We start from the raw sequence: 13,166 nt of genomic DNA, 5'->3' as shown, positions 1-13,166 counted from the left end.
TTTGAAAAGAGGAAGGATTTGAATGGTCTGGGAGATAGAACAGTCAGGGCTGGAAATATTAACTTGCTGTATAAGGAACCTAGTAATTTGCAGAAACAAATCCAGTGTTTCTGTATTTTCACTGCTAAGAGGGTGGAAAAGATTTATATTGCCTTGCATCAAATGCCATGAGTAAAATATTAATATAATGAGGAACAATTAATTTGAAATCAATGTACCTTGCTGCAACTACATATAGTTACACTTTTATTAGTGTAGATGATAATCAGAACTAGACCCTTTCAACTTCTGAATTCACCTAGATCTGTTAGAAGCCAGATGCACCATGAAGTTTTCCAATTAAAAGCCAATGTGACTCTTCCTGGAATGATATTATGCCCCTGACTTCCTGTTTTCCTTAAAACCATATTAAAGGTAATGCAGCTCATTACTAATGACACAGTCCAAATAACAGTAAATTGAGTAAAACACATATTCATAACTGTATTTTTAAAAAGTAGTAAGATCAATGCCCACAAAATTTGTTTGCAGAAACTGTGGGTTACTATTCCACCAAGTGTTTCAGTTTCTATCAACACATTCAGTGATTTTGGTAACATTTTTTGCCTTTGCTAAGGGATATTTTGGGCATAAGAACATCATAAAAACAACAGTAACAGATGAATTATTGTTCAGGATTGATTTAATTGAATCATGGCAGAATTGGAAAAATACTTACGCTCCACAAAGTAAGAGCTGGCATCAATCTTCCAGATAATTTGACCACGGTGAGAGCCATTGACGCCACGGTTCTTATAGTCCAAGAAGTTTTCTGACAAGACCTCATCTATAAACAAAGAAGACTGGTCTCAGTAAGTGCCTGTTATGACAACATGCACACCATAGAGTCAGGCTAAAAATACACCTTAGGCTTGACAGAACCTACTAGAGCTACTAGAGAGCTTGGCATCACATGTTGAGAAATCAGATTTATCATTTATTTATACTGCTTAAAAGTTCAGCCAAAGTGGCTGAAGCAGCAACTCAGGATGGGCTGGGCCATGGCCTCATGGCTCCAGCTTCAGTGGGATGAAATGGATTTTACATCTGTGCTCTAACAAAGCAAAAGGCCACAATTTCTACCTGCAGAGACCAGCCAGAAACATCCTGGGGTTTTCCTTTAAGCAATAACAACAGTTTTAATTTTAATAGAGATTTGTACAAATGTGCTTTAACCAACTCAGTCTTGCTTATTTGGTAGAAGTCCTGGGTGGGTGCTGAGACTCAGTTCTGAAGAAAATTATGTTAATTAGTTGCATTAAAAGTGAGAAAAAGTGTGAACCCCTCAATCTGACATTAAAATACTTCAGTTGTAAACACTGAAGAATTGGCTTTGTTTCAAGAAAAAAACAAAAATAATGCCATACAACAAGGGACACTGCCTGAGGACGCAGGGATGGTGTGACCAACTGCAGAACAGAAGAGGCAGCCCAACAAAGTTGAGAAATCCAAAGACTATCATAATACTTAAATAAAGGAGACTAAATTGAAGGAAACTACACTGTCACTGAAAGAAGCAAGAAGCAAACAGATGTCAATATTGTCCCATTGGCTTTGCATAGCCATGCTCTCAAAGGAGGAAGGTGAGTGAGTAACAACACTGAACTCTTTGGTGTTACTCTCCTGAGGGATTACAACAGAAATCCTTCTAATGAGGTGATTAATAATTGCAATGGATAATTATAAATAGCAATGCTATCTACAATAAATTCTCCCTTTGCTGACTTGCTAATTGTCAGGAATTATTTCACCAGCTGTGTTTCATGCTTCGTTTTGAAGTGCATCTGTGCTGTAATCCTTCAATAGCAAAATCCTCTGGTATGATTTCTGTTCGCTCTTTGTACTTTACAGTTGGTTGTGTCTTCTTTTAATTTCAAATTACAATTATCTAAAAAAAGAAGGTAACTATACAACTTTTACTCTCAGAGCACTGGTTTACTTATGAATACCTTTAGTACAGGACCATTCTGGATACAGATTATCAAGGATCATGCACATCATTCTGTGGAAGTAGGAACATCATATACTTGCAAGAAGACTTAAACCTGTCCCTTTTGCTTTGGCAGGGAAAACACTTTACACTTGTAAGATGAGTGTATACTGAAATGTTGCACAGAGCTAGAGCCTGAGAACCCTGCCTGGCTCTCACCCTGATGAGGCAGAGAGAGTACCCCTCAGTTCGGGTATGCTGCTCACTGGCTTCATCCTTTGTGATGTTTATTTGTCATATTTAGTCTCTGTAGGCTGCTGGAGATGCTCCAACATCTGCCATGTTATGATGATGCATGGGTAATTACTGTGCCTCAAGATATGGTATAAAACTACTGTGTTTGCTTAAGGAGGCTTAGCTGAGCTGAACAGGATGGTCTTGCTTAAGAAACTGCAGGCATTTTAGGCCAGAGTTTAGTGGCACAGGAGATCCCAGAATGAGCTTTAAAATACTGTGTTCATAGGCTGTATCTGTGAGGACCAGCTGGCACTTCCACTGTTGCTGCTTCCTGCAGCTGGCACAAAGGCAGCATGAACTCTGCCACACACAACCCCTCTAATTTGACAGATGTTGACATATGCCCATACCCAAACTAAATCACATCCTTATGGCAAGCTGAGCCAATGGGGATGACTCCAGAAAACCCTTTCCTCTATTTTGTTGAAAAAGTGTAGGAAGCCTGGAAAACCAGGCTGAGAAGAAGGGCCACTACCCATCTGCATGTTCAAGGTATAAGACCACAGGAAGAGAAGGACAAGCAAGCCAGTCTATGGTTACAGCTGACAGGTGAGACCACAGGAAATCTGGAACAAGCGGCTCCCACTGAGTAACACCTGCACACTGCCTCCTGCCATTGGAGGCAAGAGACAGGGTCGTGTGGGAAGCATCCAGAGAGAAGCAGGTCTCCAGGGAAGGGACACATACATAGAGCTAGTCATGTGCACACAGTTTATGGACAGTGACCACTGATGCAATACAGGCTCAGGAATCAGAAAAGATAATTTAATATGAGCTTATGGAACTCTGCAATATGCAGAGCACCCAAAGAGGAGCAGTGAAGCCTTGAAGTATAAAACCAATTTGTATAGAAAATGTACTTACAAATGTCATGATTTAGAAATCCAATATGTAGGATTGGATTCTACAGTCAGTTTTAACCCTGTCTGTCTCTTTTGAAAGAGGTAGGTCCCTAATTAAAAAAAAAATATTTTCAGTCTAGTAGAAATTCATGTTCATTGGGATTTTTAAGCAAGAAAAAAATTATCTCTAGAAGAATACATTCAGATCCAAAAGGGAAGTCTTGCTCTTTCAGTTTTTGAAGGTATGTATTTTTGGAAGGTGAAAGATAAGAAAGAAATATCCTCTGGCAAGTTAAAAATAGCAGTAATTGATACTCATCAGGAGGCTGGAATGTATGAATATGCCTGGTCGGCCTGTTTTAATTGGCAAGTAACACTATTCCAGGCATGCTACTCCCTGAACATAAACATTATGTATGTATAATATTGACAAAGAAAATTGTGCATGTGGTATACAATGCTGTTTACTGCAGTATATGCATATGTATTTATCAACATTCATGCCACACATAAGCAAATGGATGGTATGGTATGGTATGGTATAGTATGCTAAGGGGAAAGAGTATGTGCAAAGGAAAAAAAAAATCCTGTTTCTATTGAGAATCCCCGTAACAAAAGAACTGACCTTTAAAACATGTTGCATCTTAATTCCCAAAGGTAAATGGTGAAATTCTTCGTTTCACCTCCATAAAAAATGAAGAGCAGAGTTAATGCTGTTGCCTTTCATATATTTCAGGCAGCAGCTAATGCCTTCTGACATTTTTCCAATGAAGCATTGTAATGCATCTCCCTCCCACTATTTTTGAAATGCGATTAACCTTTAAACTAGCTATCTGCTTCCTCTGCATAGCTTGGGTTTGGCCCTGCTTGGCCAAAAAGCAAATACTTTGCAATTGCTCTCAGGTCTATGGCTTCACTTCCCTGGGCAGCAGACAGCTCACTAATTAAGGATTAAAATGGGGGAGTATTTGGGGTGTGCTGCACTTTGACCATCATTAGTTGTTCCTGGAGCTAGAGCTGGGGATGGTGGGGGTGTCTGTGACAGGGAGCCAGCAGATTTGCTCTCTGCCCCCCCTGCCCTTGGGCATGCAGAAGTGCTGGCTGCCTCTTGCTTGAGAGGGGAGGTGGCTGCAGACCTACAAGACTTTGCTGGGACTGGAGCAGCAGCTCCCACAGACCTCCCACGGGCCCTAGAGGAAATGGGGAAGGTGATCCATGACCAGAAGCCAGGCAGCCCCGATCCAAATAGCAGCCAGAGGGACCAAGGCATGCTAGCAGCAAATAATAGCAAGTGCTTTGGCAACCAGCAGCAATCTGATGGACTGCTTCTCCTCACCAAACCAGACACCGCCAAGCACAGCCTTTTACTGCTAAAAATATTCTGTGCTGTCACTTCCATGCTGAGCATCCCAATATACTTCACAAGCACTAGAGAGAGATAAAGAACTATGACCACCAAAGGAAGTTCTCTTTCAAATGAAAGACAGAATCCAATTGATGAAAAGCATGTTGTTCGTCAGAGGAATTAGGGAAAATGTTGATAAAGGCCACCCCGCAAAAAGATCTGTGAATAATCTAATGGGACCTCAAATGCTGTCAGCAGCCTACACTAAACAGACAGGACCTTGGTATTCGAAATTTTGTCTGAAATTCCCACAGAGAAGTAATCAGATAGTCAATACATCTTCCTCAGAAGGACTGATGGAGTTTAAATTACAAATAGCTGAGTGACCCTTTTGGTCTGTTTGGTTTTACTTAGGAGGCAGTAGTTAAAAACAAACTCCCCTTTCTCATACAGCATTTTGTTGATATATGACTAGCTCATCTATTCACTTTCTCAAAGACTAACAACTATAAAATTTAGAATAACATGTACTACTTTCAAAGAAACAAATAATTAACATGAGACAGGAATACATCAGATAGGTTCCTGAACCTATCTGTGTCAGTATTCCAGTCTCTTATGCATCACTAATTTGATTTAACACTACATACTACAACACTGGTTTCCTGTAAATGTAATGCAATTATGCCACAAAACCAAAAGCTACGCTTCATGTCTTGATCCCTTCTGAAAAGGAAATGCTGTACTTCTGAACTTACATAAGGATTTCTAGTCTTCAGCTAAATAAATCTGCATTAGTTTGAAATCCAGAAGTGTTTTTGGTCAATACATATGTCTGTATTATGACATACAACAATAGGTAGCAAAATACTTTTAAAAATAATTTTCTGTACAAAGAGGCTGAGCTCTGGTTGATCTGTTTTGCAACTAGCATGGAAAGCTGCAGGAAAGAGATTTCATAAATCACAGAATTGATTAGGTAGGAAAAGACCTCTGAGATCACTGAATCCAACCTATGCCCTAACACCATCTTGACAACTATTCCATAGCACTGAGTGCCACGTCCAGTCTTTCCTCAAACACCTCCAGGGGCACCTCAACCAGCTCCCTGGGCAGCCCGTTCCAATATCTAATCACCCCTCCTGTGAGGAAATTCCTCCTGATGTCCAACCTAAACCTCTCCTGGAGCAGCCTGAGACTGTGTTCCCTCATCCTATCGCTGGTTGCCTGGGAGAAAAGGCTGGGCCCCACCTGGCTACAATCTCCTTCCAGGTAGTTAGAGGAAGTGATAATGTCTTCTCTAAGCCTGCTCCATGCTAAACATCCCCAGTTCCCTCAGCCACTCTTCACAGGACATGCGCTCCAGACCCTTCATAAAGTATCCATAAAATAAAATTATCTTGAAAAATAATAACAGAAGGAGTAAACCATAAATAAGCATCATATTTCTGATGTTTATTCACTTACCACCCAACATATCTCTTGAATAAAAACACAAAATTATGACAAAAGCCTCTGCAATTCACAAGTGGAGCTTGTAGTGATTTGTATCAGGTCATGAAAGTCTTTCCTTTTGCAATTCTTTAGCATTGCAAAACTCAGCCCTTGGAAGCTGTTCTTCCAAAGAGCTGTACAATACAAGCAGTCATCACTGTGCAGAAGAGAAACTATTAATGAGAACATATGCTGAAGATACAGATGCAAATTTCTTATTTACAAAGACACCACATTAAAAAAAATTTGCAAATAATAGTTAGGAACATTTCCATTCACTTCAGCTGCTACATATTAAGCTCCAGTGTGGATTGAAACTTCACTGTTAATTCATTTGCCAATTCCTCCTGCAGGCAATTAATATACTGCAATTTACAGTTAGCAGTCCTCCTTCTGTAACTTCTTAGGGCGAAGAGTTCTGGAAAACAAGAGCCTAATCCTTCACTGGTACTGCAAGTTCAATTCTCGATCTAAGAGTTTTGCATATGCTTTTTTCAAGCACATGAATGGTTCCATTTTAATCCCACAAAAATTAGCCCCTTGCCCAGCTATAGAAAAAAAATTGGGAGGGAGAAATGTGAACAGTGAGTGAAGAAGAGCAGTATGAGGAAGACATGTCAAGAGAAGGATAGACAAAAAGTAGAAAGGGAGATAAACTGTAATAAAATGGGGAGTGAATTGGCAAAGTTAGAACAATTCTTAGTCACTGAGGGCAGAAGATGGTGAACATAAGTAAAACTGCTCCAGCCACATTAGAAATGCATTAGAAATGGTGGATTTCAAACCTGAGGCAGGAAGAATTACTCATTAAACCCAAATGACATGTCAGCCACTGCCAAAATCAAGGAGTCTCAACTTTCAGTGAAACACTTTTATCTTTCAACATCTAGCTTTCTTTCAGAGCCACTTATCACCCTTTATCATGTCAGCATTCTCCAAATGACTGCTGGGAGATAACATTTGAATTTTTCACGACACCAACAACAATTTAAAAAGCAAATGACTAGTCATTACATGGACCCTATTAAATATTAGGGTTAAATTAAATCAATGCCTTCTGGGTTTCCAGAAGGCTCTGGATAAACTGTGGATCCAGTTCTTCCTCACTTGCACTTGAGCTAACCACACTGAGAGTTTGAGCTCTGTCATGCAAGGGACTTCCCTCTCCTTCCCTGCAACAGTGGAACCTCTGGCTAAAAGCAGAGATGATGTTAATGGACTCTATTCTTCTATGGTGTCCTTGGACTGCTAGAGAGCTGTGCTCCAGAACAACCCACCTCGTATTTCCTGTAACCACAAATCTTCTGCTGAAAAGGTACAAGGAATGAGGAAAGCAAGGAGTGGAGGCTCAGCAATAAAAGCCTAGACCCCCCACAGCAGATGTTAGGTTGCAGTGGGATGGGCATCTGTCCAGTAACACTGGTGTCATTTGGTTCTGCATAATCTTAGAAGTGTGAAAGCACCACACAGCTGAAAGCGCTACTTCAGCTGTGCCCGTCCCAGCTACAGGCTTCTCCTTTAAAGCTCCTGCACTCCCAGATTTATTCTTACCCCTGCAGCAGGTGGACTACATTTGGGTCTTTGTACAGCAACAGCTCTACTTCACCCATGCACTGCACAAACTTAGTTACAAGTAATAACATCCAGTTTGCACACAGAACTAAAGAGGAGAGGGAGGAACACAAACAAGGATGATCCTGACTTCCCCAGTGCATACAGATGCATGGTAAGGTACAATGTAGAAGAATTTTGTTTGCTTGTTTTTAATGTAACAACAACGTTTTCACAGTCAGTAAAAGCCTCCTCATTGACCAAGTGCAATTTGGAAAATGAGGACTAGGTCAAAGCAGTGTAGCCACGAAATCTGCAAGAAAATTTTCAAATAAGAGATGCTGCAGGCCCAAGGCAGTATGAAGACAAGATATAAAGGGACATTGGAACATCTGAAATGTGAACAAGGATGACATTTTTCCAGGTTAACAATGTTCATTAAATAGGGGGGAAATAATTTGCAGTATTTGAAAAATGGATTGACAGAAATGTTGACAGACATAACAGCAAATGGTAAATTGGACTGGAGGTTGTGATCTAATAAAGCAGTAGAAAAAAACATCCAAACACAACTCAGATATGTACACTGAAGCACCACAGTGCAAAGAACCTCTTGAGAATATGGATTGATTTTACCTGAAAAATGGTATTGAGTTATGAACTTATTACACAGTGAAAGATCTCCAGTGAAGGAAAAAAATGCCTTTAGGGCTGGAGAGATCAATGGATGAGAAAGATTACAAAAGCTAAATGTATACACAGTCATTACAGTACTTGTGGAAGGCAGCATGGGAATATTCTAGTGTTATGAACAGTGCAATATAAGTGTTATAAACACTAAGGAATGGGAAGGATTTAGTTCTAAACTAGAAAACTAAGAGAAGAGAAACATATGCTGAACCTTCAAAATCCACATGGCTGGCTTAACAACCTCTCTAAAACAAATCTTTCTGCTTTAAGCCTTACCCTGCCAAGAATTTTATGTCTGTTCTGTCCACTGTTTGCAACCATGATTGATCCTATCCAGTCTATGGTCTGAACGTGCTGGATGGAATACAGTTCTTTTGCAGGATTGAAGCCAAAATCTGGGATTTGGTGCATCAATATCCCAAACTGATTTCTTCCGGAATATTTTAGTAGGTGATCATTACTGACTTGACTCTAAGTCTGGGCTACAGCAATATGGGCCATCCTTGCACAGCACAGAAGCAGTTTCATCAATGGGCATAAGGACCCCAGAAATCACTGAGAAGGCATGAGGATGCAGTACTCCCTGTCAGTATTATTTCCCTCTCCTGATATTCAGCATGAATAGTTGCAATGGAAAACTCTTTTCTACCCATCCACCTAGAAAGATGTTCATAAGAGCTGTTATTTTATGGAGAAGTAATACATGAAAATGGGAATCCTTTGGCACACAGTAAACACCTCTACTACATATCTTTGGCACACAGTAAACACCTCTACTACATATTAAACATATTTAGGGAAAAGAACTGGCAGTCTGCAGGCTTCTTTACTGCAAGTTCCCTAAAAGACCACGAAGCACACCACTACTACACTAAGCACTCTGCAGAAGCTTTTTGGTGCATTGCTACAGTCAACGTGAACACAAATAACAGATGAACCTTGGAAACAGTGAAAGGGAAGATATGTCAGAAGCCATATGTGTTGGGAATATTCAGAAACCCTTGCATTGAAGTGTTGACTGTATCCACATGTAAAGGAGTGAATCAGATGCAAAAGATAACTGTGTTCATGTAACAGTTGGTGGGTCTGTAAACAGCATATCCAGGTTTTGTCTGGCTGAAGGGGAGCTCCAGATACAGAACTGGGAAAGGCAAAAAGTGACTCAGTAAATCACTCTCACTGGATCAAAGAGCAGCCAGGTGAAGGTGAGCCAGGTTGGAACAAATAACTGATATCGCTGCACTAATATATCTGCCAAGACCTGTGATGCCTGCTCCTCTGACACTTTTTGTTCCTGAAATAAATTGTGCTGTGCCTACTGAAAGCTGCCTGGCCACTGGGAACCTCTGTTGATGTTTCAGAGAGGGAGCAGAATTGCAGGTGTCCAACAAAGCTTAACTTGCTAAGGTGATCACAGCCAGCCATGGTTGCCATCCCCAGCCCAGCCAGAGATCAAATACAAGATGTGCTACTGAGGATGATCCGTAAGACCATAGAGAAAGTCTCTTCCAAAGGCCATAAAAGGATTGGAAACATGGGTGACCCCAGGACACAACAAATCCAAGTATCAACAAAATTTATTCTAAGCAGGCACATTGTGAAGAGTTTTGCTTTACAGATGGCTTCTGTATCTGAAGCAGAGGGGTGGAGCAAAAATCTGAACACAGAGAGAGAGCCTAAGTCGGGGATTAGACCCGTAACAAAGACACCCACAACTCCCAGCCTTATATGCACATTGCTATTTCTAACATTTTACGTCTCTGCTGGCAACACTGACACACTTCCTGCTTGAATGTATTGGATGTTTGGTAAAATAGCTGCACAAAAAAGTTCTGGTCCAAGTCTGATGGCAGGAAAAATGTGCATTTTTCTACTTGTCTCAGTGGGTAAAACAGCAACACAGGGCATCTAAGCCTAAAATCAACCCAGAGAAAATGTTTAAATGTCTATTAACCAATGGTTATTAGATTTGTCAGGTTGTGGTGAATTGCCTTTCTGGGGGAGAAATATCACCACAGGATGCAACAGATGAGGAAAAAAAGGTGTTAAAGCTAAACTTCAGTCACTTTTCAGGTAAAGACATTTCCACTTATATAAATTTGAGAGGAACTACTAGGAAAAAGCCAATTCTGGACATAAAATTGGACCCTCCAAGATTTGCATACAAAGACACTTTTAATAAATAGCCTTTAACAATGTTTTGCTTTCATATAAGGAAATGTTGAAAGAAAGAAGGAAAGCCTACTTTATATTGGTAAGAAAAGTACAATGTTAGCCCTGATAAACCCCTAACATCAGTTTGCACAGACACTGGAGCACATGATTTTTTCAAAAGTCTTCTTTAAACATTTCCCATTAGCTCCCTTACATCAGATACAGAGGTGATGACAGAAGTGAAATCTAGTAGCAGCTAAAATGCCACTACAGTAATTATAAGATAGCTTTTTATCTACAGGCAGCTGCCAGCAGTCCATATTAATTTATCTAAAGGGGCTTCATACTGTGGCAAATAGCAATAGCAAATGAGATAGAGAAAGAGAAAGCCTTGAGATAAATAACTGCAAATATTCCAGCTGCCAGTAGCCATTAAATGATAGTCCTTACTTTAAAAAATATACCCTTTTTTCATTATTCATAACTTTGTTTTAGTTTCATTTTTTTGCCAATGGGCTCTTTCTTTACAAAAAGCTTTTCTGCAAAGAAAACTTAAATTCCCCAGACTTTTAAACAGCAACAGAGCTTTGTAATGTTCAAATTTCTTAGAGAACTCTTTTTCAGTGTTTTCACATATTTTTGATTGTGGGTCTGTTTCTGAAAAACTGCTGGATGTTCATAATACTACAGTTATCTTGAGGGAACACAAACACACATTTCAGGTGAGTTGTTATAGAATGTAGATGTTCCTCTGCATTGCTCAGAGCTGATAGATATTACACAGAAGGGAAGTTGGAGCATCTCTAGAGTTCAAGCTTAGCAGGAATGAAATACAATTCCTGTTCCTGAAGGCACAGTATGTCTTAAGAAATGCTTGTTTTTCCAAATTACATATTTTTTGTCAACTTTCCACAGTTTATCTTAAAATGTGCTGAAGCAAAAGCATCTATATTTTAAGAAAGTCAACATTTACTATTCTCCCTTCCACTAAGGGTTTTTCTATGGCCCTTCATGAAAATCATGTATGTGTGCATGGATGTTTGCAGGAAGCTTCAGGGTGGGTACTATTTTTTGCCATGAGACCACAATTTTTTACACATTTTTTGAGAGATTGACTGGCTGCTTAGTCCATTTCCTGAGACCTGAGACCATGAGCAAATGTTATGTCAAATAACCAGTGCTAAATCCAGCTCTTAGCTGCTTCTGCAAAGACTGCTTTTTTTCCCAGCTAGCCACCCTAAGGAATGCAAAAATGGATTGACAGGGGAGAAGAACAGATATCTTGTGATGAAAGGAGCTGTGGCTCTTCAAAAGAGGAGCAAGCAGACAGAATTTCAACACACGGAACACTCCCTCAGCTCCTCTTTCAGGCTACTTTAACTTTTGAATAGCACCCCAAAATGTCCCACAGTATAAAAACATATGAGATACATGATTTCTGCTCCTGGTTTTTTTTTGTTGTTGTTGTTTGTTTGGGTTTTTTTGGGGTTTTGTTTTATTTTGGTCTTGTTTTTTGGGTGGGGTTTTTTTTTTGTGTGTGTATGTTTTTGTTTTTGTTTTAACTCTTTTATATAATCTTTATTTCCCTAGACTTGGAATACCATTATTCTAAAGTCTGAAGTTTATTGTGCAGCATCAAATTTTTAGTCATGGCAGTAGTGGTGAAAACAGAGTAAGTTTTATACACTTCAAAACCAATACTCACACAAAATTATTTGGAGATATTTCCAAGAATAGTACAATGGCAAGCATTAAACTCCTACAACATAGAACTGCCTTCTGTTCTGCTTCTGCATACTCCCTTCCTGGGATACTCCCACGAGACAAATAACAAATACCAACTCCAATGCTCCCAACACCAAGGCTTAAAGAAAATCCACAACTGCCTGACATCCTAAGGATGCAAATGATTTCCCAGTACTCATGACTCTCCACAACACTACACAGGGCTATATTCAAACCTTTCAGGTCCAATTTCACCAACCCAAACAATCTCAGAAAGGATTGGGCTGTATCCACAAGCTGGATTGAGACAAACACTAGAATGACCAGTGGCATCACAATAGTTAACAGAGTTGCCAGACAAGTGGTAATAATAGGCTTCAACACTAATCCTCTCCTAAGCAGACAGGGAAAAACTCATAGTTTCTTTGGTTCTCTTGTTCCAGTCTGGCTGCTAATTCAAAACATAGTTATAGATCAGTTTACATTGTGAAGTTCACATCCACAAGGCCAGGAACATTCCTTCTCTTAACAGGAGTGCAGGCTCACAAAATCTGTGCAAATGCAGATACAAATCTAAGTCATTATGGATGTCTGGATCTCCAGCCCCTACAGACTGGTCAAAAACAGAAGGCATCAGTGCTTTATTTCAGGTCAGAAATCTGCTTTGTACTGACCCTTCTAACTGTCCCTATTCTACCATGAGGCTGTGCTGTCATATGTCAGCTCGTATGACATGAGTTTTGCAGGAGGGGCAGGAGTGGGAAGAGGGGAAGGAAGAGAAAAAAGGGAATGAGGGATGTTGCTGTCTGCTACTTCCTCAGTTATTTAGAGTAGGAACCTGAGTGAGTGGAGACAAAACACCTTCAAAGACATCAAGGATCAGCTATTGGTTTCTTGGGGAGTGGACACACTATTCACTTTTTATTTGGCAGCAGAGTTCCTTGGAACAAGTCATTGACTGTTGTCATAAACAACAGGTATTTAGCCAGCAGGGGCAAGGATAGACTTCAAAATTTGCACCTGTAAGTTACTGGGGTGTCTGGGGCAATGCATCCTGTTTGATATGGTAAATCAAGCAGGAGTATCAGGGTGTATTTTT

At 40.0% G+C, this 13,166-nt stretch overlaps 1 protein-coding gene across 3 annotated transcripts in view; it reads right to left on the bottom strand.

The window, feature by feature from the left end:
• The window catches only part of HECW1 (HECT, C2 and WW domain containing E3 ubiquitin protein ligase 1), a 260,000-nt gene that overhangs the window by 152,074 nt on the left and 94,760 nt on the right, over nucleotides 1–13,166 (bottom strand). For all 3 annotated transcript variants that reach the window (XM_063405459.1, XM_063405467.1, XM_063405477.1), the window contains one exon: nucleotides 719–826. In XM_063405459.1, coding sequence (XP_063261529.1) covers nucleotides 719–826 — 108 coding nt within the window. The remainder of the gene's footprint in view (nucleotides 1–718; nucleotides 827–13,166) is intronic.

The sequence above is a fragment of the Prinia subflava genome, chromosome 1, assembly GCF_021018805.1.
Source record: "Prinia subflava isolate CZ2003 ecotype Zambia chromosome 1, Cam_Psub_1.2, whole genome shotgun sequence".
NCBI classification, from domain to species: domain Eukaryota; kingdom Metazoa; phylum Chordata; class Aves; order Passeriformes; family Cisticolidae; genus Prinia; species Prinia subflava.
The sequence above is the reverse complement of the archived record's forward strand: the minus strand, read 5'-3'. Positions and strand labels throughout refer to the sequence as shown.